Source organism: Gouania willdenowi, chromosome 2 (genome assembly GCF_900634775.1).
Source record: "Gouania willdenowi chromosome 2, fGouWil2.1, whole genome shotgun sequence".
NCBI classification, from domain to species: Eukaryota; Metazoa; Chordata; class Actinopteri; order Blenniiformes; family Gobiesocidae; genus Gouania; species Gouania willdenowi.
The window spans coordinates 5,045,127-5,068,694 of record NC_041045.1 but is presented as its reverse complement, the minus strand read 5'-3'; the positions used below and the strand labels follow the sequence as shown (position 1 = coordinate 5,068,694).

The following is a 23,568-nucleotide window of genomic DNA, read 5'->3' as shown; positions in this document are numbered from 1 at the left end:
GATTGTTGTGTGGTTGGACCTGCAGGAAGTGAAGGAGGTGATTGATAAGTTGAAAAGCCCCGTGGACCAGACACTGACCCGCAAAAGTGAGATGATGATGGGCGTTCGGCCACGGGAGGGTCAGAGGATCCAGGAGACGGCCACACTACTGGGCACCAACTGGGACAAACTGAACAAACTCTACCAGGACAGACTGGGGTAAAAGAATGTGTTCAGATCTGGGCATTTGGTCTCATTTCATTGTTACGACCCATTCAAAACACCTTGAATCTGTTAAATCAGGGTTCTCAACCTTAGGGTCAGGACCCCACTTTAATGCTTTTTTTGCTGCATTACTCCCATTTCTAACACTTCAATGCTTTTCTGCACCTTTTTTTTTCACTTTCAAGACATTTTCTGCACTTTTGCCACGTAATGTCTCATAGGTTGACTTATTATTGTCACTTAACCACTTTTCACCACATTCACGATTTGTCACGTCCAATATTTTTTATTTTAAAGTAATGGTTTTTAACACACACACACACACACACACACATTTCTGCCACCTTTATTGACAGTCTGAACCCTTTTTAGCACTTTTTCTGTCTGTTTTTGGCCACTCTAATTTGCAACTTTTATCCGATTTCTGTGTTTTTTAAAATCCCATTGCACCACCTCTTCCACCATTTTTGGTCACTTTTAACCCATTTTTTTCTGATTTAAAGGCTGAAAAGGTTGAGAACCACTGCTTTAGAATATCCAATTCGGCCCGCCTGTAGAAAACATGACTCATTGTGTAAATTACCAACTAATACTATCTCTCAGTCCCTTCAAATGCACATAATGAAACTCAACAATATTTGTAGGGGTTCACAGTTTTCCTTTGATTATATCACAAGACTGCAGTCATTTTTTTTAATCTCAAATTCTTAAAAGAACTCTGTTTATTCCAAAATCCTGCATTTATCACAAAATATTCCACATATTGAATGAGTTTTGATCAAAAATGTCAAACTAGGGCACAATAGTGTTAAAATTGCTCGTTTTCTCCTCCCAATTGAATCAAACTGGTCCATATTTGGCTCCTGATCTAAAAATGAATTTGTGTTTGTGTTTGTGAAGGCGTTGGCAGGAGTGCAACTTCAAGTGGCAGAAGTTTGTCTCTGATCAGAGGGCCCTGGACGAGTGGCTGACGGAGGCTGAGAGCAGCCTGAAACTGTCTGAGGGCGACCCTGCAGCTTACAGGCAGCACCTCAGGGTAACGCTCACCACCATCACTGTAGCACACGCACAGTATACGCTGCTGGGTACTGTACCCACGATGCACCTTAATGTAACCAAGCAGTGGGTGACTCATGCTTCATCTGCCTGTGGGCCAACGACCAAGTCACATGATCACATTATGACAAATAAAGCCTGCTGCGTCATTAGGACAATAAGCCAAAGCAGACCTCGTGTGAAATTTCAAGGTTCATTTTGTCGACTGATGACAAAATAAACTTTTTAAAATCTGTAGTGAATAAAATAAACGGAGACAAGATGTACGAATCAAAGGCAAAATCAAATCAACTGTATTTTTGACCACGTCTGGTCCTGGAGGGCACTGGTCCTGCATGTTTTAGCTACTGCCGTTTATTGATTCATTGGCAACACTTGAATGAATAAGGCATCATGAAGGCTGTCATTAAGTGTCATTTGCTAAACTATGACACCTTTGGAGCTATGTTGGCATTTTTTGCTTTAGGTGGAGGGATGTAGTGGGGTTAGGGTAACAAGTCAAGGACACATCAAAGCGGTCAGTAGATGCCTCTGAAGAAGACTGGCAGTCGACAGTCAAAACATCAAATTACATTTTTAAATGAAACTTAAATGCATTTTATTTGAACTAACTTTATATTTGAGAAAGTGAAAGTAAAGAATACACTTGTATTTGAAAAATAATAATGATTATTTAAACTCTGAGCTTTCTGCTTCTTCCTGCACTTATTTCTATGCATTGTTTTTTTTAACTGTGCAAAATAATTAAAATAAATCAGTCCTAAAACTTTTTATTATTATTATTATATTATTATTCAGTAATTTTTAAAATTTTATTATTCCTAGACATTTCAGGTCTAGGAATATTTCCAGTGTGAATGGTCATCATACCATGATTAGAATAACTGATCCGCTTAACTGCAAATATCAGACAAAGAGGATATTTGGTGCATATTTATACATATTATTGATGTTTTAACATGTAAAGCACTGTGTGTATCACCTCATCCACACACGCACAGGCTTACTCTTACTAGACACTTGTCATTTCATTAGCCCCAAGTTAATCCACTTCCTGATCATGCAAACACTTGTTGAATTTCCATGCATGTCTGTAAACCCATGCATCACCCCTTATGTGTCCTCCACCTACGATGTTTGCGTTATCAGGCACGCTCGCTCCACTCGTGTTCAGCGCTGAGCATCTACCTGAACAGAAGGAGGACATGTCAAGTGACACTCCATCTGCCTTTGTGTAACCATCTGCTACCTGAACATCATTCTGCACCCATGTCCATAACACACACACACACTAGCTACTTTAGTGTTCAAAGCTGAGAATCGTCACAGAGTCAGAGGTTTTTGTTTCGCTCTAATCAATCAATACCATGAGTCTTCTTTTATTATACGTAAGACATTTATGATTGTCCGAATTAAAACATTAGCAACATATACGCGTTTTTTGAGCAGGATTTTAAAACGTTTATATCTAACATTAGTCTTTAAGTAGAAGATTTTTTCACATTTAGAAATGAAACAATCAGTTGTTGCAGTTAATTGAAGATAACATTTACTGCTGATTTAAAGCAATTCAGATCACGTACAAGATTAATGATTGATCAGTTATTATTTATCATTTAGGGGTCTAAGGTGTATGCTTATTTAATTCATTTGTTATGCATATGAGTTGTTCAATGTGTATTAAGTTTAGTATTTAAAAGAGAAGGCCGACTTTTCATTTTTTAGATTTTTGTAGTTGTTCTAAAACTGTCTTTTAGTGATGTACTGAGTGTCCTGAGGTTGTTTATGTCTGGTTGTCTCGTTACTTATGTAATGCTTGTGTTGATTTTAGATTTAGTTGAAGTCACTTGTTTTGAAACTCTTTGATCCAGAAAATAGGCCTCGAGAAAGTTGACCTGAGAAAGGATATATTGTATTTTTAGGATTATTTAGGGTTTAGGATATATGATTATAGTATGTCTTAAAGAAACAATAGATAAATAATATTTTGCAATAACAACTGATCAATTCTCCATAACATCAGAACCTCGAGTTTGCGCATGAGTGTGTGAGAGTTGTTTGTGTTTTTTTTTTACAGGACCTGACGGAGGCCATACCCCTGCAAGACGTAACTCTGGGCAGAGTGAACGCTGCTGGAGAGGACATCAGCCAGTTGAGCTCACCAGATGATGCCTCGCGGCTCCGAGCGCAGCTCAAATTAGTCAACAGTCGCTGGGCCAACGTCTGCCAGCAGCTCAATGAGCGGAAGAGGAGGTGTGTGTGTGTGTGCGTGTGCGTATGTGTGCAGACTGGTGTAGCTGACCTAGCTGCAGATCTTTTACAAACAGATTCAACTGCAGCTGCTGTCGTTCTAACATAGCACTGGTATAAAATAATATTTGTAAGAAAAAAGTAATAATATTGCTTTTAAGCCTCCTATTGTTTTTGGTGGCAATTTGACCCCATTTAATCTTTATAATCTAAAAATTATTAGTTGACTTTGTTTCTTTTGCTTCATATTTCATGACTTTTCCTAATTGATTAAGCATAAAAATATCAAGATGACTCTAACCCTAAAACTGAAAGTCTGGCCTGATGGTGGCGCTAGAGAACACGTCATGGTTTCATTCTCAATGTGTTATTTATGTATTCAACAAATAAACAAAGAGTCTGACACAAAAATTTGATCAACAATTTTCTGAAAATCAATTTTCGGAGGCAAATATCCCTGAAGTCAGATTAACCCCAAGGGTAAAATGTGTTATGATAATAGAACGGTTGATTACAATTACGACATAAATAGAATTGTAAAGAATATGTTGAAAAGGAGGCAGAATATGGTGCAGAGTAGATTGACCCCAAGCAGGAATGGAGTCAATTATGATTGTAATTGGTAAATTAATTCTAATTGAACTCTAGTAATTCAAAATGTAATTGTAATTGACTTTCAGGGGGAAAACAATTGTAATTTTAATTGTAATAATAAAAAAAGTCACCATAATTGTAATTAAGTTGCCATTGAACATGGATAATTGAAGACCAGCAGCTCCAAATAGCACCTTTACTGCTGTACCAGTGTATTTGTGTTGATGGATTGTAGGTTTTGAACGGGAGACAGAACCAGGCTGCGTACGCGTGACTTAAGTCGTCGTTTCTCTTGCAGAACGAGGCCAAACCGTCATCTCTCTCACATCTTTTTCTTCTCTTACTTTTGGTGTTATTGTTGCAGAAATCATGGCTAGATGCAGGCAGGAAAGTGTTTGTTTTATATTCCCCTCATTCATGTCATCCTGCTGCAGGTCTGCAGAGGTCCGCACAGCAGCTTCAGAGCTACAGGAGGACATGGGCTCCATGCTGGGCTGGTTGGACAAGGCAGAGGGTGTTCTACTCATCCCTCTGCAGCCTGCAGAACCACAGCACATCAGGGACACTCTGGGAAAAGTTCAGGTACCATCAGGACACCAATCTATTGATGTGTTCCTTTTAACGCTCCTATTATCCTCAAATATTACTAACACATTTAACACTTGGGGTCAGGGATATTTGCCTCCAGAAAATGATTTTCAGAAAATTGTTGAGCAAGTTTTTTTGGTCAGAAACTTTGTTTTTTTTGTTGAATACATAAATAACCCTTTGATAATGAAACCTTGACCTGTTCTCTTGCGTCCCCTCCCTACATTTCCTCTAATAAACATATCTATTTACTACTTCAGATGAAGCCTCAAAATCAGGGTGCTCCTTAACATAATCCTCAGTCTCAAATACATTCTCCTCTACGTCACTTTTACTGTGAAAGAGCTGTTCCAAAACCTCATTGACAGTAAATGTCATGTATCAACTCAAAAATATCAACTCTGCAACTCCAGGTGTGGGGATATAAGGTCACACATTGGTCACACAGAGACAGACAAGTTTTACACAGCTAAAACAGCTTGGGGTCAAATTGACCCCAGAGGAACACCAATGCGTGAGAAATATCATCATGATGATTTTATGCTTAATCAATGTTTATTAATGTGTGTCAGTCCTGTGTGGAGGAGCTTCCAGCCAAGCAGACAGTGTTGGAGGGTCTGAATTTCAGAGTGAAACAAACGTCTGCTCCTGCTGACAAACACAAAGATGTCAAGATTGTCAACGCTCGCTGGGCACAGGTCAGAGAAACACTGATAACAACCAGCGTTTTCTCACACATGCTTCAGCACTTGCTCACGAAAACATGTCCTAGTATTTTACCTGATGTAAGCGTAAGTGAACTTCCTGACTTCCTTTAGGTGTCTAAGGCTCTGCCTGAGCGTCAGCTGCAGATCGAGGGTCTACTGAGGGAGTGGACGAGGCTCCAGGGTCAGATGGACGATCTTTCTGCCTGGGCATCCAGTACCAGAACCAAGCTGGAGCAATGCCCCGAGGAGCCTCCGCCCAGGGTAACACACACACTCACGCACACACACACACACGCACCCATGCTTATGCTTTCTTGTGTCTGTTTGCAGCTTGTTGATGAAGTGCAGGTGAAGCAGCCAGAGGTGGAGATGGTTTTGGAAAGAGCCAATCAACTGTTTAAGGATATTCCTCCCAGCCAACCAGACAGGGTGAGAAAGAAAATCAACCAATCAGGAGCATTTATTGGGTTTCTGAGCCGCAAGATTGTTTAATTTTTTTTTTTGGAACATTATTTTTATTGCAATTTTCCACATATACATCACCAATAACATTCAGTGCAGCATTTCAAGTCCAAAAACATTATGTCAGTCCGACACACCAATTCTGCATTAAGGCACAGGTTACAGCAGGGGTTTTCAACCTTGGGGCCGTGACTCCATATGGGGTCGCCTAAATTAATAAAAAAAATGTACAGATTAAAATCATATTATTTTTTTTTAATTCTTTTTCAAATTAAAACACCACACAATCTCAAACAACTGTATTCTATGCTTTCACTTTTTCAAATATAAGACTAGTTCAGAAAAAATGCAGTTTGAAAAGCGCATCAAAACTCGAGAAAAAATGTCTGTGGGGTCTGGAGGATGTATACATACATTGAGAACAAGAACAAAAAAAAACAGTCTGGAATATGCTTTCCGTATTTATTTAATTTGACTGGTGTGATGCAAGTTGTAATAGTCTTAATTTTGAGGTTTTTTCCAAATACATCCAGTTCACAGGGGTGATCTCTATTCACCTGCAAGATTAACACACATTTCTAATATAAATTCCATTTTTTAATTTTTTTATTTCTTTTGAAAACACATAACTTAGCCTCCTTAGAAATAAAAACATTTAGTTATGTTCTTACTTACCGTTTATCTGTGACAGGTAAAATATGGGAAGCTCAAAGACGACTGGACGGTGATCCTGGAGCTGCTGCGTCAGCACAAAGAGAGGATGGCCACCATGCTCGTTGCAAAGAAAGCCAGTGAGTTGTTATTGTAGTGACCCACTGATGTTTTTAATGATTGTGATCAAGTTTTTAGTGATGTTTTCTTGTTGCAGATGAAACTCTGACAGGAAGCTCTCAGCCTGAATTAGCAGCTCTGGCTCAGTTCAACAAGTCATGGGCCGAGCTCACCGATTGGCTCACCATGCTGGATAACATGGTGCAGAACAAGCAAGTGGTGGTGGCCGACCTCGACGATATCAACGACAACATAGGTCATCTGAAGGTCAGGATGCCTGAGGACTCACCATAGACTTGATTTAATACAAACCTATCTGAGTTCTGTCCATTCTGTGATTTTAGGCTTCGTTGAATGAGCTTGAACAGCGGGTTCCCCTCCTGGAGAGACAGGTCACTGCAGCTCAGAACCTGAAGAACAAAATTAGCAACTTGGAGACGCGCAACGCAATTACTGAACGCAGTAAGAGCCACACTGCCAGTTACATTCACGTCTTAGCTGCTTCAGCCAAAAATAGAACCAATATGAACATCAACTGAATCCCACTCTGGTCTCAAAAAATTCAGAAATTTTGACCAATTGTTCCCTGATTATTCAGTCAACATTGAAAATCTTTCTCTGATGCTATGGTTTTTATGTTTTTATGCTACTATTGCAAAACCAATAAACAATAAATGATTACGACACCTCATGTAAAAGATTTTCAATATCCGTGAGTGGTGAATAATCAAAATTTGGTGTTCAAAATATAATTGAAGAAGTCGCATAAAAAAAAATTGTTCCCAAATTACATCCCAAGAAATTGTCATCCTTATACTATAAATTAAACCAGAGATCAGATTTTTTTCTTATATTCCCACATGCAGTTATGGGCCAATGAAAAGAGTTAAAAAAACAGTCTGTCCATAGCTCAAAGCTGATCAAATTACAGGGAGCTGAGGCATATGCAAAGTTGTTTACTGACGGCTTCAAACCTCAACAAACTTTTTTACAAATTGGAGGTGCTGGCATGTCCACCACATAGGTTGTATAGCATAAGTTTTTGTTTATTCTGAGAAAGTAGGTGGCACTGTATTAGTATACCAACTTTTAGTTTCGTATGTGGTGTGTATTTTGAGATATTGGAAGCTGAAAATGGAAAAAAAAAAATAAGTACGCACTGAACAATCGGGGTCAATGGGTAAAAATGTCAGAATCTTTTTAGACAAAAGTGTGTGGGACGTCCTAAAAATGTGTTGAAATGACATGGAATGACCCTCATAGTCGGAATGTGGTTGGATTAAAAGTATTCCGTACATTAGCCACATGTGACTCTAATAATACTTAATTGTTTTTCATGGCCTAAAAAGGTTAGTGTTAATAATAGATAAATGAATAAATATATGGATAAAACTACTACATCTGCTATAATTGAATGTAATTATTGTTTCTTTCAGTCTATTTTTTCAATTTTTCAACAAATAGAATAGAAAAAAAAACTTTCCTATTCTCCACATCTGTCACAGAGTGAACACTAACTACATTGAAAGCCTGTAGCATCCTGTTCCTGTGTCATGAATCTATTACTATTCAGATTCTTTCAATGAACACTCTGTTGCACTGGTTGACATATTCCCTCGTTACCATGACATAAAGTTAAAAACAACCTGCTTCTCGTGAGGACTCGTGCTAAAAACAAATGCCAACTATAGAATCCCAAATTGGGACAGAGGCTCATAAGAAATTGTGGAAAATCACATTTCTTGACGTTATTTTGCACAAATGGAACTTCCACAAAGGCATCTGTGTAAAATAAAATATCTGTCAAAATGTACATTTCTTAATAAAATGACACCAATTAATTAAATTCAAAATAATAAAAATATTCAGGCTCTAGTCAGGGATGTCAAACACATTTTAGTTTAGGGCCCAGACCAGTTTGAGCTTAAGTGAGTATTTGGTTTGCATTTCCACATATAAATGATATATATATAAACGATAAAGTATGTGAGTATATCAGTCCCTGCAGGAAATAAACTTAAATGTCCCCTATTTTGGGAATTTGGGGACATTTTGTAGAATAAAATTTTGGTCGATTATGATGTGATGCATTTGTTTGTCTGGTCACCTTATTTTTTTGTACTTTCATGTCTGTTGATCATTTTAAAACAAAAAAACAATAATTTACTCATTAATGGTTGGGTGTAAAAATGTCACAAATTACTTTGTTTTTTTTAATGTACTCAAGTACAAGTAAAATTACTGATTTAGAAATATATTCGTTGTTTGTCCCATATATGAACTTTTCTACCTGTTTCTAGTCGACAGACTCCAGACTCACTGGGAGGACTCTCAGACCAGACTCTCCGATAGGACGAAACAGCTACACAACATGCGCCAGGACTCCACCGAGTGGCTGGATGCCAAAAAGAAGGTGGAGCCTCTTATCAAACGGGCCAATGACAAGCTGGAGTCGTGGCAGGAGATAACGTACACGGTGGACACACTGAAGAAGCAAAACGCTGAGCTGAAGGTAGGCAGGACGTCTGATTGGCACGACCTAGTTTATATTTGTGTAAATACGCATGACATTTAAATGCCAGTTGGAATCCTTTCCATCAGATTGTTCTCCCTTCTCATCTTTGCATTTTCAGCTTTTTGAGAAGGAGCTGCAGCAATGGCAGGGACAGGTGGACGAGACCAACGCTCTGGCCAATAAGTTGCTGACAATGTACAGCAACGACGATACACACAAGGTCACACAGGTCAACAACAACATGATGGCAACCTGGACACACATCAGCAAGCGGTACGTCTATCCAGGGTGCATGTCTGTCCTTTAGATGGAAAATGCTATGAGCTGTGGCAAACATAACACATTGTGGAAATGTCCCACACCAGCAAAAATAGACTAATCCGACATTTCAACTACGCATGCGCAAGATTTAGTCGGTCAAAAGTCACAACCACCAACGACCCAATGATTTACATTGTGCCTGAAGCTTTCTTTAGTCCTTAAAACGCAGTAAAGCCTGGCGAACATTGTGCCAGTATGGACTGTACTAACGCTATTTCAGCACTCGTGGAAGAAGGAAATGTGAAGTTCACAGCTGTATTTTTTTTTTTTTTTTTTTACAAATGTGGCTTAAAGTTTTTAAAATGTACTTAGAAGATCTATGCCTAACAAAATGTATTATTTCGCACCATGTTTGTTATATTAATTTTTTAAAGTGGGACTACTTTACCGTTTTAGAACCATTTTGAGATCACATGATTGATGATGTCACACGGCAACACTGCCTGTAAACATCCCAGTGTTTCAAATTGGAGGAAAACATTCAGGCTGCTTTTTATATTGTTTAGCAGCTTTTTTGGTAAAAATTACAACTTGTGCTGCTTTTGGTCGCTCTAAATAATCATGAAAAGTTTAAGATGTTGATGGAAACCTCTTTCTTTTTACCGAAAGAGAATAAAAACAGTTGTGACCAGAAAGAAACGTGTGACCGCAGGGGGTGACACTTCCAACTCTGCGCTTTTGTAGTAGACAATGAAGCAGAGAAGAAGAGCTCTCCTCAGGGACCTTTACTTCCTCCTTAAACAGTGTGCTGACACGCTCTGGTGGCTGAAGTTAGTTGTTCAAGGACAGAGTTGGAGCTGTCGTCCCGTGCAGTCACAGATTTAATATAATATGATATAAAAAATGACTAATCCTGGCTTCTCTGTGTTTGTAACACAGTATAACAAACATGAATTATAAAAGGAAAATATAGTCTTTGTGGTCACCAGAAGTTTGTGATTTTAAAATAAGGTCACAATAAAAAAAACGGTTGGGTAGCACTGGATTAAGGCTTGTATTTCAATGGATTTTGCCCTATAGATTATGTGTCGTTGCATTAGTAACAAATCTCACACTTGTCTGTTTCGTCATGTGACGTGTCCAGGGCGTCGGACAGGGAGGCAGCTTTGGAAGCAGCTCTGAAGCTGTTGCAATTCTTCTACCTCGACCTGGAGAAGTTCCTCAACTGGCTGACTGAGGCCGAGACGACCTGCAATGTTTTAATAGACGCCACCAACAAGGAGAGGCTGCGGGAGCAACCCGAGGCTGCCAGAAACCTGCTGACGCAGTGGAAGGTAACACTTAAAGATTTACTTGGTTATTTAATGTGTTATTTCGACAATATGATTCTTTCCTTTCAGTGGTTGGACCTTTACAGGCAGCTTGTTGAAACACACAAGGCCAAACAGCCTCAGTGTTCATTTATTTCACTGAAGGCTCATGAAAGCCTAGAATCTGCTCTCAGTGAATGATTTACTCTGCCTGTTACTGTTGTGGTGGTTTGGATGAAGGAGACGGAGTCCAGCTTTAGGGTTGCTGGTCAGATGCCCACACAGGGTTTATTTGGTCAAAATGATTTTGGGGAACAGACCGGTCTGGCATTCAAAAGTAAAATTCGGAGGTAAACTCAAGTTTAAGTAAAAAGTAGCTCAATTAAATAGTACTCAAAGTAATAGTTACTAGTTACTTTCACCCCCATGTTTATTTTGCCACAGTTCCCTTGCATACAGAAAACATCTCATGTATAAACTTAAAAAGGAAGACACCAAACAATTGTTGTCTGGTAAATTCAAACAAAAAATAATAATTAACTCTGTAACGGTTGGGTGTAGAAATATAACAAATTACTTTACTTCTTTTAAAACGTACAAGAAAATACACTGCTTTAGAAATATGCTCAAAAAAGTACAAGTACCCATAAAAACAACTCAATTACAGTATCTTGAGTGCGTGTAATCCGTTAGTTTCACCTCTGTTGATAGCGGTAGTCATAACACAGCGGCGCTTCCTCAGGCAGAGGCCTTGGTGAATGCTATCAGTGTACAGTGGTATCTGTCCTGCTTAGGGCAGTTTGACCATGAGAGAGTTCTGTAATTACATATTAGTTACCATCTGTTGATGTTACCTCTGCTGTTCCGAAAGGAGCTTATCTGTTAATAAAGCTCTTTAGCTTTCCTGTCATCACAGGTAGATGTAATAAATCACCAGCACACACACACACACACACACACACACACACACACACACACACACACACACACACACACACACACACACACACAGGGACGCTGTGATGTGCCACACTCCGGCTTCAAATACAGAGGTTGACTTTTTTTTTTCCAGAAGATGCTCGTCCTCAAGTGGCTGCCTCGGCTGGTATGACAGGAATGCTGACACGGCAGCACCGAGACATTTCATTGGTCTCTAACTTATTCACCCCCCCCCCCCCCCCCCCCCACCCCCATCCCTTGCATTGTGGGTGTTTAAGTGAAGGCTCTGTTCTTCCAGAGAACATATTCTGACCTCCAGCCCTCACCCTAAACACACACACACACACACACACGCACGCACACACACACACACATGCACACATGCACACACAAATTGATGTGCTGCCACTGTCTCTCTCTCCCTCTGATGTAACGTTTTGAACACAAGCTCACACATGCACGCTGCATTTTGGGCTGAATTTTTAATCACACTGTTCCAAATTCATGCCTATGCATGTTTCTCCTGCACACACACACACACGCACGCGCGAGAGCACACACACATATGAATATCAGTACAACAGCAGCACTGTGTGCAGCACTGAGATAGCCTTCTGTGTCCAATTATAATGGCAGCCTGCAAAACAAGCGTAGCAGCATCCAGCGCGCACACACACACGTACATAAACCCGCACTCTCTTGAGCTTCCCACATCACACACAGATAAGGTTTAATTGGAAAATGAGCACACTCATCGTTTTACGCAGCCTTTCATGTTCCCTGCTCGTCTAACCTCTCCTCACCCGCCGCCGTCTCTCCAACTCACTCCAACTCCATCGTCCTTATTATGTGAAACGAACTCCCTCATCCCCCCCTCTCCCTTTCTTTAATCTGCCAAATCTCTCCCACTGCCAGTCCCTCACCCTCTCTCTCTCTCCCTCATACATTACACACACGGCCTCTTTTTGACACAGCCTCACTGGGACTAACTCCTGCACACTGAAGATGATGATGATGATGCTTCCTCAGGTCTAGTTTTGGAGATGCTTGGAAGATGCTTCGCAGGAAGGTTTACCACGTTCAGGTCGGAGAGAACAAGCCTGCGTTCACTTTTTAAATTCAAAGTTTTATGGAGGATTTTCAGATGAGCAACTTTTATCACAGCAGGGGCCACAAAAATGTGATTGTCTATCTGAGGGCCACATTATCAACACTTGTCAACATTTTATATAACATTTTATGACTTCTTGTTGTTATTCCGTGAGTTTTTGTGTGTATTTGTGTTGTTGTTTTGTACAGTTTTTCTGTCATTCTGTGTTTTTGTCATTAATTACTAATAAAAATAATATTTTTTTGTTGTTTTCTTTGTTTTTGGTATTCCTGATGTTTCTTTATTTAAAATTCATATCTCTGTTTGTAATTGACTGATTTTTATTAAATTTGACTCACTTATGTGGGGTTGAGTTCTCATTAACGTCAACGGTTTGGATCCACATTGCGCATTTCATTGCAATTTGTTGAAAAAATGGGGGTGCCCAAACATTTGGACCAATTGTTTTGTTGTTATTTTGTGTATTTCTCAGTCCTTTTTGTTGTTGTTTTTTTTTTTGTTCATTATGATTTATTTTGTGTATATTTCTCTCATTTTGTGTGACGTTTGTGAGTTGATTCTGGGGGTTTGCACAAAATTAGACATTACACCGCCAATTGAGACTGATGGTTTTTTTTTTTTTTCTTCACCATTTTGTAGTTATGGGGTAAAATGTGACAATAGCATTTAAAGAACTGTGAACAATAGTTTTCTTTTCTTTTTTCCCCCCACTCATTGATCGATACATGGAGCACTTACAATAACACTTGGAGACACAGACTCCCTTTTATGTCTCATCAGGTACATTAAGAAATGTGTGTAATGGGCTCTCGGCACCCAGACGGAACCAGCACAGTCAGCACTACCACTGGATTCCTGTTGGAAAACCACGCTTTGACATTTCAGCTCTTCTCAAGACTTCATTCACACTTCATTAGAGCCGTTATGGCTCAGTCCTGATGGTGGCTTCTTCTTTTTTCTCAGTGAATCACTCACTCAAATCCTGATCCCATTATGGAGCACATTACAACCAAGCTGCAGGAAGAGATGGCTGCTATTACTAAAGCAAATGAAGTGTTTACTGCACTGAATTGGATCCACTCAGATGTGTGTATTTGTGTGTGTGTGTGTGTGTGTGTGTGTGTGTGTGTGTGTGTGTGTGTGTGTGTGTGTGTGTGTGTGTGTGTGTGTGTGTGTGTGTGTGTGTGTGTGTGTGGTACCAGGATCTCCAGGAAGAGATCGACAGCCACACTGAGCTCTATCACTCCCTGGATGAAAATGGACAGAGGATCCTGACGTCTCTGGGGGATTCAGAAGATGGAGCACTCCTCCACAGACGTCTGGACAACATGAGCCAGAGATGGGACGACCTACGCAACAAGACGCTCAGCATGAGGTCAGGGACCAGAGCTTAGAAAACCGGCAACACTCTCTAAAATGGTATAGCTTTCAATCTTTGTGTCTCCAGGGCCCAGCTGGACTCAGACACCGCCCCCTGGAAGAGGCTCCATATGTCGCTGCAGGAGTTGCTGAACTGGCTGAGGCTGAAAAACCAACAACTGGAGCAGGAGCCGCCTGTAGGGGGCGACGTTCCTACCGTACAGACACAACTGGACACGCACCGGGTAGGAAGAAACAGACATTATGCAAACTGTATTTATTGTTTATTTTACAGCAGCGTGGTGCAGGTTTCAGACTTCTAATATCTCTAAAGCTTTGCAGAAACATATTTTATGTAATCAGCTCAGATTCTGGATAACGGATTGGATCAAATCTTGAGAATGGGTTTTGATCCGGATTTTTCAGAACATTTGTGTCGGATTGGGATCACTTTGATCCAAAAAATCTGGATTAAACTGATCCCTTCTGAAGGGTGTATTAAGTGTGGAGTTCAGGCCCAAAATGTAATGAAACTTTAAAAGTGTTTGTACTTTATATTTATCATTATTATTATTGTTTCTGGTTTGTTGGTTGTTTTTCGCACCAACTGCCAAGTCAAATTCCTTGTGCTATTTTAAACTGTACTTGGCAAATAAAAACCTTTCTGATTATGATTTGGATCATGCAGTGTAGTCTATAAGATATCCAATTTATTCATAAGGTCCATCCATCAGGCTACAGTGATTAGGTAGGCTATAACAGTTTAGGCTGTCAATATGGACCACAAATAATATATTTCATTATGTCACTAATTGATGTATATTAGAGAAAAGAAGATCAATGGAAGCTTTATTGTCATTGTACAACATATACAACGTAAGGCGCTCTCCAAGAATGAGGAATGTTATATCACACACAATTAAATAAAATATTGTAAAAAGAAATGTAAATATATAATATAGATTTGGTGATCCTGAAAAGTTCCTATACGGACTAGATTGATCTGATCCGATGTTACAAAAGTAAGATGGATTATGTGATGGTAAATAGCAGAAAAGAAAAAAAAAGGATTACCAAATCCAGATCAATTTTATCCTGATTAAGCCTTCTGAAAAACCGGGCCCAGGCTTTAACAATCAGAACCTCTGTGCCTTCTCACCAAAGTGTAGGAAGCAAACTTATTGTCTGTTGGACCCACATTATGCAAAGCACATTGGCCCAGATTAAATGAAAAATCCATTTGATGAAGCACAATATGCAAAACACGACCTGATGGACTCTGTCTATTTGATCTTTCCTGCACAAGGTAATTTCTCTCTGATATTCATTAAAGAAAAGCTTTTAGTTGAAACACTTTTATAAAAACTGCCTATCTTTGGACTTCATTGGACTTTTGGTGGTGCATTATTAGACTAATAAAACTTCACAAAGTGCAATTTAATAATGCGTACACTCGTATTTATTTGAAGGTAATTTGTTGAAGGAACTCACTTGCTCATCAGGCTGTCTAATGCACCAATCCTTTTTACATTTGAGGCATTATTAGTCAGATTTCCACCTCTAACTTATCATAGCTGGCAAACATAACCTCTCGCTAAAGTTGTAGAATTTTAAGAGCATTTTGATGTTCATTGTTGAATGTCTGAGTAAGGTTTAGTACTAAAACTAAGTAAGGAGGAGCCTATTACTGTTCAGTGTTGGTTGTTTTCATTTGTCTGATAAAAAACCATTAAAATGCAAAGCCATACTCCATGTCGATCCCAGACAGTAATATTAACTAACGCTTTCAACATAATCAAATATACCAGGTTCATTTCTAGTAATTACTAGAAATCTCTCTTGTAATTAAGCATGAAAAACAACTTCAGTAATAGTGTTTTAAAATATGTGATTGCACATTTTGTGTTATGTCTGAGTTCTGAAGAAGGAAGAAGAATCACTATTTTGACTTTTTTCAAAAAGGTTTTGTTGACATTTTGTTGTGATGGGGACCCTGAAAGTTTTTTATTCTTTAAAGGGGGCACAACAGAAAATGTTTGGGAACCACTGACATAATTTAATGACTACTCCCAAGGTGGAAGGACCACTTCACCCACTATAATCCTACATTTTTTGTGTGGGCTTTCTCTGGCAGGAATACATTTGATTAATTTTGAACCGCTTTAGAAACAAAATTCTTTCAGATTCAAATGTTACCCCAATCTCACCCTATTTGACTCCAGCACAGTGTATAACGCTAACTTTGTGTGTATGTGTGTGTGTGTGTGTGTCTTCACAGGGTTTCAGAAGAGACCTGAGAGCAAAGGAACCCGTCGTCACCAAGGCTCTGGATGACGTGGGAGTGTTTCTGTCTGAACTTCCCCGAGAGACTCCCTCACCTGAGCAGAGAGGTAACACACACACACACACGTGAGCTGTGTTTCCATTACCCTTGGAAATGCGCAAAAATCTAATAGTTCAGTAAAAACTGTAATGGAATGGAAGCACAGCTACACACTCGCTGATCAAAGTCTTTGCATCTTAATTTAAAAGCTAGTTACCTTTGGATTAGCGAGAGATCGTTTTTAAACCCACATCATTGAGTTTGCATCCGTCTCTCGGAAACATTGAACTCATACTGGCAGGACCGGAGCTAACCCAGCAAGAGCCAGATTGATGTGTAACCCCAATCTGGGTCTGTGTCTGGCAAATCCTTTCGGAGCCGGGGAGGGACATGAACAGAATGCTTGAAGCTGATTGGGCGAAGCGCCTGTCCACCATGATTTGTTTTAGTCAATCACACATTAACAAATGATGATGTCGTCTTCAGCATGCGCCACAGAGACGCTACAACAACAAGGCTCCGCTTTGCCGTCCATGAAATGCACAGAATGCCTCTTGCTGTTGCTCATTCATAAATGAAATACTGGATTCTTCTAAAACTGAGTTTATAGCAGCTTCCACATGTTCATTCTCCTACATCGACATCTTTCTATTTTGATTCAGAGCTATGCTAATAGCGGGAGCCAAGCGAATTCCTCTCCCTGCAACTGCGCATGTGCCAGTTTTGTTTTGGCGCTTCCCCCTTCGTCACACCCGGATATCCCGCCCTGAACCACAACCCTGCCTCATGATTGGTTCGAACCGTTTCGGTTTCGGTTTGGTTTCGAAAGGCAAAGGTGGGAACAGCACAAGATGGATTCTGGTGTTTGTGAACAGCCATACAGGCAAACTTGGCAATCGGCTCCAATGCCACTTTCTCAAGGGTGGCAACACGGGCCAATGTACCTGAGAAAAAAAAAAGAGGGAAGCTGGCTTCGAAGTCAAACATTGCAGACAACCTTTACAGAAACAAGCATTACAAAAGCAGAGGAATTTGTTATTGATTTGTCACAATAAAGGCCCACAGCAAACACACATTTAATGTGTGTAAGAGCGTGTGTTTGCTGCACATGAGAAAGTGGTGTATATATATTTATTTATTTATTTTTGTCTGCTATAACTATTGTAAAATGACCTCGTAGCCTTATTTGGATGCACCAAAAGAAAAATTCTTGGCCTGAACCTCTGATTTCCGTCTTCTACGCGTCTCCACAGGTTTACTACATCCATTGCCGTGTTTCGCTACTCGTTTGGATTCTTTGTTTGCTGACAACATCCTGTAAGAGCCGAGTTGTTTTGGTAAAAAGCGTTTTCGGTGCAATCTCTACAACGTGAATTGCTAAAATACCTGCGTAATGCATATTAGTGACAATTTCAGAACACTTGTTGACTCGGCTTATTACCGTTAACGTGTTGCTGGTTTTTGCTGTATTTGTCTGACATATTAATATTTTGTGTGGTGTTGCTATCATGGTAATATCTTGGAAACCATACAAGAATGTACAAAAACATCCACATCTATGTTTACTGCAGCACCTTCAGCACCATGGCAGCAGCCCAGTAACACAGCACACAGAAAGCAGCTGAACTTTAACTGCAGCTCATTCATCTTTAGAGTGGATCAGTGGGAAAGAAAGGCAGCTCTCCCGCTGCTATACACTGCCTCACAGAGCCCCCTCTCACAAAGTCACTTTGTCTTTGAGACGTTACCTTCGATTGGGGAAGGAACTAGGACGTCTCACACACACACACAAACAGCCTGAGCCCTTTGACATTTAAGTGAGTCAGTCCCTGAGGAGCTGCACAGTTATTGGAACCAACCGATAGAGTGGATTTGGCACTTTTGAACTGAACAACTGTGAGCACAGCAGGACTTTAAAAACACATCAAACACAACTGTGGAAGCCAGTTCAAATACTGTTGTCGCAAGACAGACTGATAACTTGGCACCCAAGTTTATGTGTAAAACTTGTACAGTGTTACCAAATGCACTCTTTGGTAAGGAAAGAAAAAGCCGTATAAACGGCATACATGTTATTTATTTGTGTAGATATGAAAACGTTTATGGAATCTGTGGAAACAAGTGTTCCTGAAGATGATCTTAACCAGTGTTGTTTATTGTCAGATATCAGCCCTGAAGAACGCGCTCAGAATGTTGGGAGAATCCTCCGCAAAGAAGCGGATGACGTGGTTACGAGGTGGGACCGGCTGAATGTGGACTCTGTGGACTGGCAGAAGAGGTTGGAGTTGGCTTTGAAGAGGCTTATGGAGCTCCAGACGGCTGAAGACCTGCTGGACGGCCAGCTGAGGCAGGCCGAGATGGTGAAGGAGGCCTGGGAGCCCGTTGATGACGTACTGATGGACGCCCTGCCAGAACACATCGAAAGGGTTAGGGTGAGTCTGAGTTACTTACTATCACCCGTTTATCTTTGGTTGTTTTATTGGTGTGAGACACAATCAATTCAGCGATACATCGCAATATTTCACCATGCAATTATTGTATCCATCTAAAAAAATGTAAAATTGATTTTTTAAATAATGATTTTTTAACAAAAAGCAGAACGTTTAATTGCGCTAACATATGTTTACTCGGACTGGGCCATATTGACCAAAATTCATCTCTCTATATTTTTTATCAAAATGGCGATATTCAATATAAATCTTGATATTTTTATCTCAATGAAGCCTTACTAGAAACACAATTCTAAGTTAAATGTGCTGATGAAAAAAGCCACACAGACTAATTTCTTAACAAACAAACAGTTTTGGATTTTTTCCACTAGAAAGGACAGAATGTGTGAGTGAGTTCTGTAGTGTGGCTTGTTTAAGGGAAGGTCTGTGTTAAGACACACTCTGACATCCATAGCTGTGCTTTTCATGCTCCTAAAACGAGTATTTTAATACAAAAGAATATTGTTATTGATAGCGTGATTTTCTACATCGCCAAAATAAAAAACTCAATATATCTTCAATCTGGATATATTGTTTAGGCCTACTGTTTCCAGGTAAAAACATTTTTATAAATGGGGAATATTGTCTCAAAACCTGCAGTGTCGGTGTATTTTGTTGTGATTTCGCAATTTCTGCTTGAAAATATACAATGTGTGTGTCTGAAGGAGTTCCAGGAGGAGATCGCACCCATACAGGAGGACGTAACACACATGAACCAGTTGGCGTCCACGTTTGGGCCGCACGACATCCAGCTATCGCCCAACAACTTGGAGCGCATCGAGGATCTGAACACGCGCTGGAGACTGCTGCAGGTACAATATCTAGTCTGCCCTTCAACACACACCACTGCACACGCACACACAACCAGTACGACTGAAGAAAAGCGGCGCAGCGTCTGCACAATTAGCTTTTCAGTAGAACCGAGGAGTGGAGAGTCCTTTGGTAGTAAAGGTCCTCGAGTGCCTAAACCCATTTGGACACAGAAAAACTCCACAAGAAAATCTATAGGTGCTTCAACTTATCTAAGCTACATTACACCAAACGAATGCATCTGCCTATTTTTCTGAAAGGTGCTTAGCTTTATTCTAGAGAGAAATAAATGCATGAAATAAGTGTCCTTACCGTGCAAAGTCCTCTCAAACGAAAAGACATTTTGTCCAAAAAAAGAACATTGTGGTTGCTTAATTCATGTGCATTTGTGCAGTGAGCAAAAAAAACAAATTAAATAGATATTTAATAGAAACAAAACCAAGTTGGAAAATGGACATTACAATTATGATGTAATTAGAATTGTAATTTTAATTGGAAATACATGTTTCTGTTTATGTTGAGTTCAGATAGTAATTAGATTGTAATTAGCATGAACATTCTATAGAAAACTGTCAATTACAATTTGATTAAACGCAAACCTGGGGAACCATGTTACAGTGATATGGCTTACACATATGTTGTTAATAATTATTATTTTTTATTTTATTTTTTTTAAAAAAAAAAAAAAAAAAAAAAAATGTTAATAATTATTAATAATATGTTTCCCACTGCCCGTCAGTTCTCTGTAGGATTATTTTACTGTTTTTTTAAACAAATTACATCTAGGGGTAAACTGACACAAAAAGGCTCAGACGCCCATATTTTCCTAAATAAAAAAGCTTAACAAGGTAATAAAGAGATGAAAAGCAAATTAGATAATAGATAATATATTTTATTGTCTTTTACAGCTGATTTAAGAAATGGATTAAACTGACCTGTTTTTAGAAGAGATGCTAACAGAAAGCTAACACAAGAGGAAGGTTACGTTTTATGGGTTTTTTTATTAAAGGCTCAGTAATTGACTTTCAGGGGAAACATAATCATTTTAATTAAAAAAATAATTGAATTAAAAATGAATTAAATTAAAATGTCTGGCACCGTTATCTTAATTGAGCTGTAATCGATCGTGGATAATTGAAGTCGTAAATGTAATTGAAAAATGTAATTGACCTCCCAACCCTGGACTATCCACATTCTCACAGACCAGGTGCTGCTGGTAATAATGGGCAACACAGTAAACACCGCTATCGTTCCCAATAAGCCCAGTAGGAGAACGTGCAGGAAGTCGAGCGGAGATCATAAACAGATATGACAGGCTCAGCCAATCAGACGTCAGATAGAGCGGAGAGCACCAAGGCATCGTGGACTGAGAGGGACGCCATGGTGATGGGAGCAGAAGGCGAGACTCTCTGAAGTTAGCAGCTGACCAGATGCTCACACACACACACACACACACACACACACACACACACACACACACACACACACACACACACACACACACACACACACACACACACACACACACACACACACACACACTCTCTACAAAGGCAGATGATAAATCTGTTAGCGCTACCAAAAATAAACAAATGCCTGAGGTGAAGAGAAACTTTACTATACTATAAGAACATCCTGTATAATTAAAAAATATATATTTTTTATTTATTAGTATTTATTCATTAATCTTGTTTTTCCAATAATAGTTGTTTTTTTTTTTTGCATTTTTATTGCACACAATGTATGACAGTTGGTTTCAGGGTTTTACAATTACAATTACGTCTTCAATTATCCAAGCTCAATTACAACTCAATTATGATTACGTTGACTGGCATGTTCTCCAAATACATATAAAATTCCAATTGTTATTTGTCTCCTGAAAGTCAATTACAATTATGTTCTCAATTACTAAGGAGCCTTTGATAAATAACCTTTTAATAAAATGTAACCTTCCTCTTGTGTTAGCTTTCTGTTAGCATCTCTTTTGATAACGCATCATATATTAAATCAGCTGTAAAAAACACAAGGCTGTGTTTGAAATTGCATACTAACGTACTATACACTACACACTCAATGAGTAGATACTGTCTACTATAAGTATGATTAGGATGATGAGCGTTCCCACTGATGTATACTTCCAAGTTTCTCAAGATGCATTTGGAACCGACAACAAAAACCAGAAGGAAAAGAGGATGTTTGACTTTTATCTTGAAGCCAGTCCCAGGACGATTTTACGTCCCGCTCACAATGCACCATGGGATGGTTGAGTATGACTAGTGTGCCCAAATGACGTCAGACTTAGTATGAGTTAGTATGACATTTCAAACACAGCCCTCGTCATATGTGAGTTAAGCAGAAAAAAGTGGTTTTACACTCTAAAGCTATGTATTTAAAACTAATGTATTGATTTGTTGGATTGATTAAACCAATGGTGATTTCTAGTCTTGATAAAGTAAACAGAATCTATGTTTTTATGCTAAACGGGGGATAAATAAGTTCCTCTACGTCTGCGATGAAATGTGGTTACAGGTCAGGAGGTTTGCTTTCGCTCTCGAGTACAGTCCTTGTCCTTCCTTACATTTGTACAATTCTAATTAGGTTACCATGGATACGGTGAAAAGCCACTCCGGTAGAAATGGACTGGCTGAAGTGGACGCAAAGGTAATTTCACATCAATCGTCTCGACAAAAGAACTCGTCGTCATCGTCATAGGTTCATCTCTTCCTCTCATACCATGAACACTGTTCTATCAGGTGGAGATGGAGGTGATTGCCTTTCATCTTTTAATGGTTCCTTTTCTTTTTTTTATCCTTTGCGACCAAATTCAGTCTCTAATTACTCTGCATTCCACTCAGTGCTGCATGTGTAACCTGGGAACACTGGATCGTTGTTCAACAATGGGTCATTGGAGTGAATTATAACAGCGTCGCCATTGAGTGGACTTATTATTTCCGCTAGTAAATAGTTTTTATTTCCTGACCTTTGATGAAAATATTTAACTTGTGACACATTGGTTTAATAAAAGATGAGTGTCGAACTTCTGTAAAGAATTCCCACTTTACAACCTCTACAATAAAATTAGGAAGGAAAGAGAAATATTGAGAGAAGCAATGATTTGCTTGTTTTACAAGTCAAAGTAAGGCAGACGTGGGAAACTGGTGACCCTCACTCTAGTTTAGTATAGTACTGTATATAGTCATCTTAAAGATGTAAATCCTTGTTTTAATCAGAGATTAAATGGGTTAAAAGTGACCAAAAATGGTTAAAAAGGTAGTGAAAAGGGTTTTTATCAACCACAGAAATTGACTAAGTTTCAAATTCGATTAGAGTGGCCAAAAAATCACCGAAAAAGTAATAGAAAGGGTTCAAAGTGTCAATATTGGCTTGAAAGTGGCAAAAATAAAGAAAGTGGGGGTTGGGGTCTTGTAATTTAAAAAAGTTGGAACAATAAGTTTGAACTAATAAGCATGACAAATCATGAATGTGGTTAAGTTGGCAAAAATAACCATGAAATATGGTGAAACGGGGTTAATGCGACATTAGGTGGAAAAAGTGATTGAAAGGGTTTAGGCATTGAAAATTTGATGTGAAGATAGAAGTGGCAGTAATGGGAGCAATGTAGCAAAGATGCATTAAAAGGAGCAAAAATATGGCAAGAAAAAGTGATGAAAATAGGTTAGAATATGGCAAGTTTAGTGTAGTTGCAGTAAAAGCGTGAAAAAAACAAAAATCATGCAGCTCAAATTCTTCAGAAAATACTCTTAGTTTCTTGAAGGCATCTGGCGACCCCCTTCCAGTGTCTTGTGACCCCAAATGGGG

The 23,568-nt window shown here is 39.2% G+C and overlaps 1 protein-coding gene across 11 annotated transcripts in view; it reads left to right on the top strand.

Moving 5' to 3' along the window:
* Nucleotides 1-23,568, top strand: part of dmd (dystrophin) — a 237,241-nt gene that overhangs the window by 159,362 nt on the left and 54,311 nt on the right. For 5 of the 11 annotated variants that reach the window (XM_028468300.1, XM_028468321.1, XM_028468289.1 and 2 more), the window contains 19 exons: nt 26-198; nt 1,105-1,240; nt 3,338-3,513; nt 4,539-4,686; nt 5,265-5,390; nt 5,511-5,660; nt 5,730-5,828; nt 6,553-6,652; nt 6,730-6,899; nt 6,977-7,094; nt 8,933-9,144; nt 9,266-9,420; nt 10,553-10,742; nt 13,971-14,143; nt 14,216-14,372; nt 16,406-16,517; nt 18,614-18,882; nt 19,605-19,751; nt 22,348-22,410. In XM_028468300.1, the coding sequence (XP_028324101.1) occupies nt 26-198; nt 1,105-1,240; nt 3,338-3,513; nt 4,539-4,686; nt 5,265-5,390; nt 5,511-5,660; nt 5,730-5,828; nt 6,553-6,652; nt 6,730-6,899; nt 6,977-7,094; nt 8,933-9,144; nt 9,266-9,420; nt 10,553-10,742; nt 13,971-14,143; nt 14,216-14,372; nt 16,406-16,517; nt 18,614-18,882; nt 19,605-19,751; nt 22,348-22,410 (2,874 nt within the window). Of the gene's footprint in view, nt 1-25; nt 199-1,104; nt 1,241-3,337; nt 3,514-4,538; nt 4,687-5,264; nt 5,391-5,510; nt 5,661-5,729; nt 5,829-6,552; nt 6,653-6,729; nt 6,900-6,976; nt 7,095-8,932; nt 9,145-9,265; nt 9,421-10,552; nt 10,743-12,381; nt 12,742-13,970; nt 14,144-14,215; nt 14,373-16,405; nt 16,518-18,613; nt 18,883-19,604; nt 19,752-22,347; nt 22,411-23,568 lie in introns of those variants that run through there. The other 6 variants (XM_028468359.1, XM_028468341.1, XM_028468311.1 and 3 more) reach the window with 4 other exon arrangements.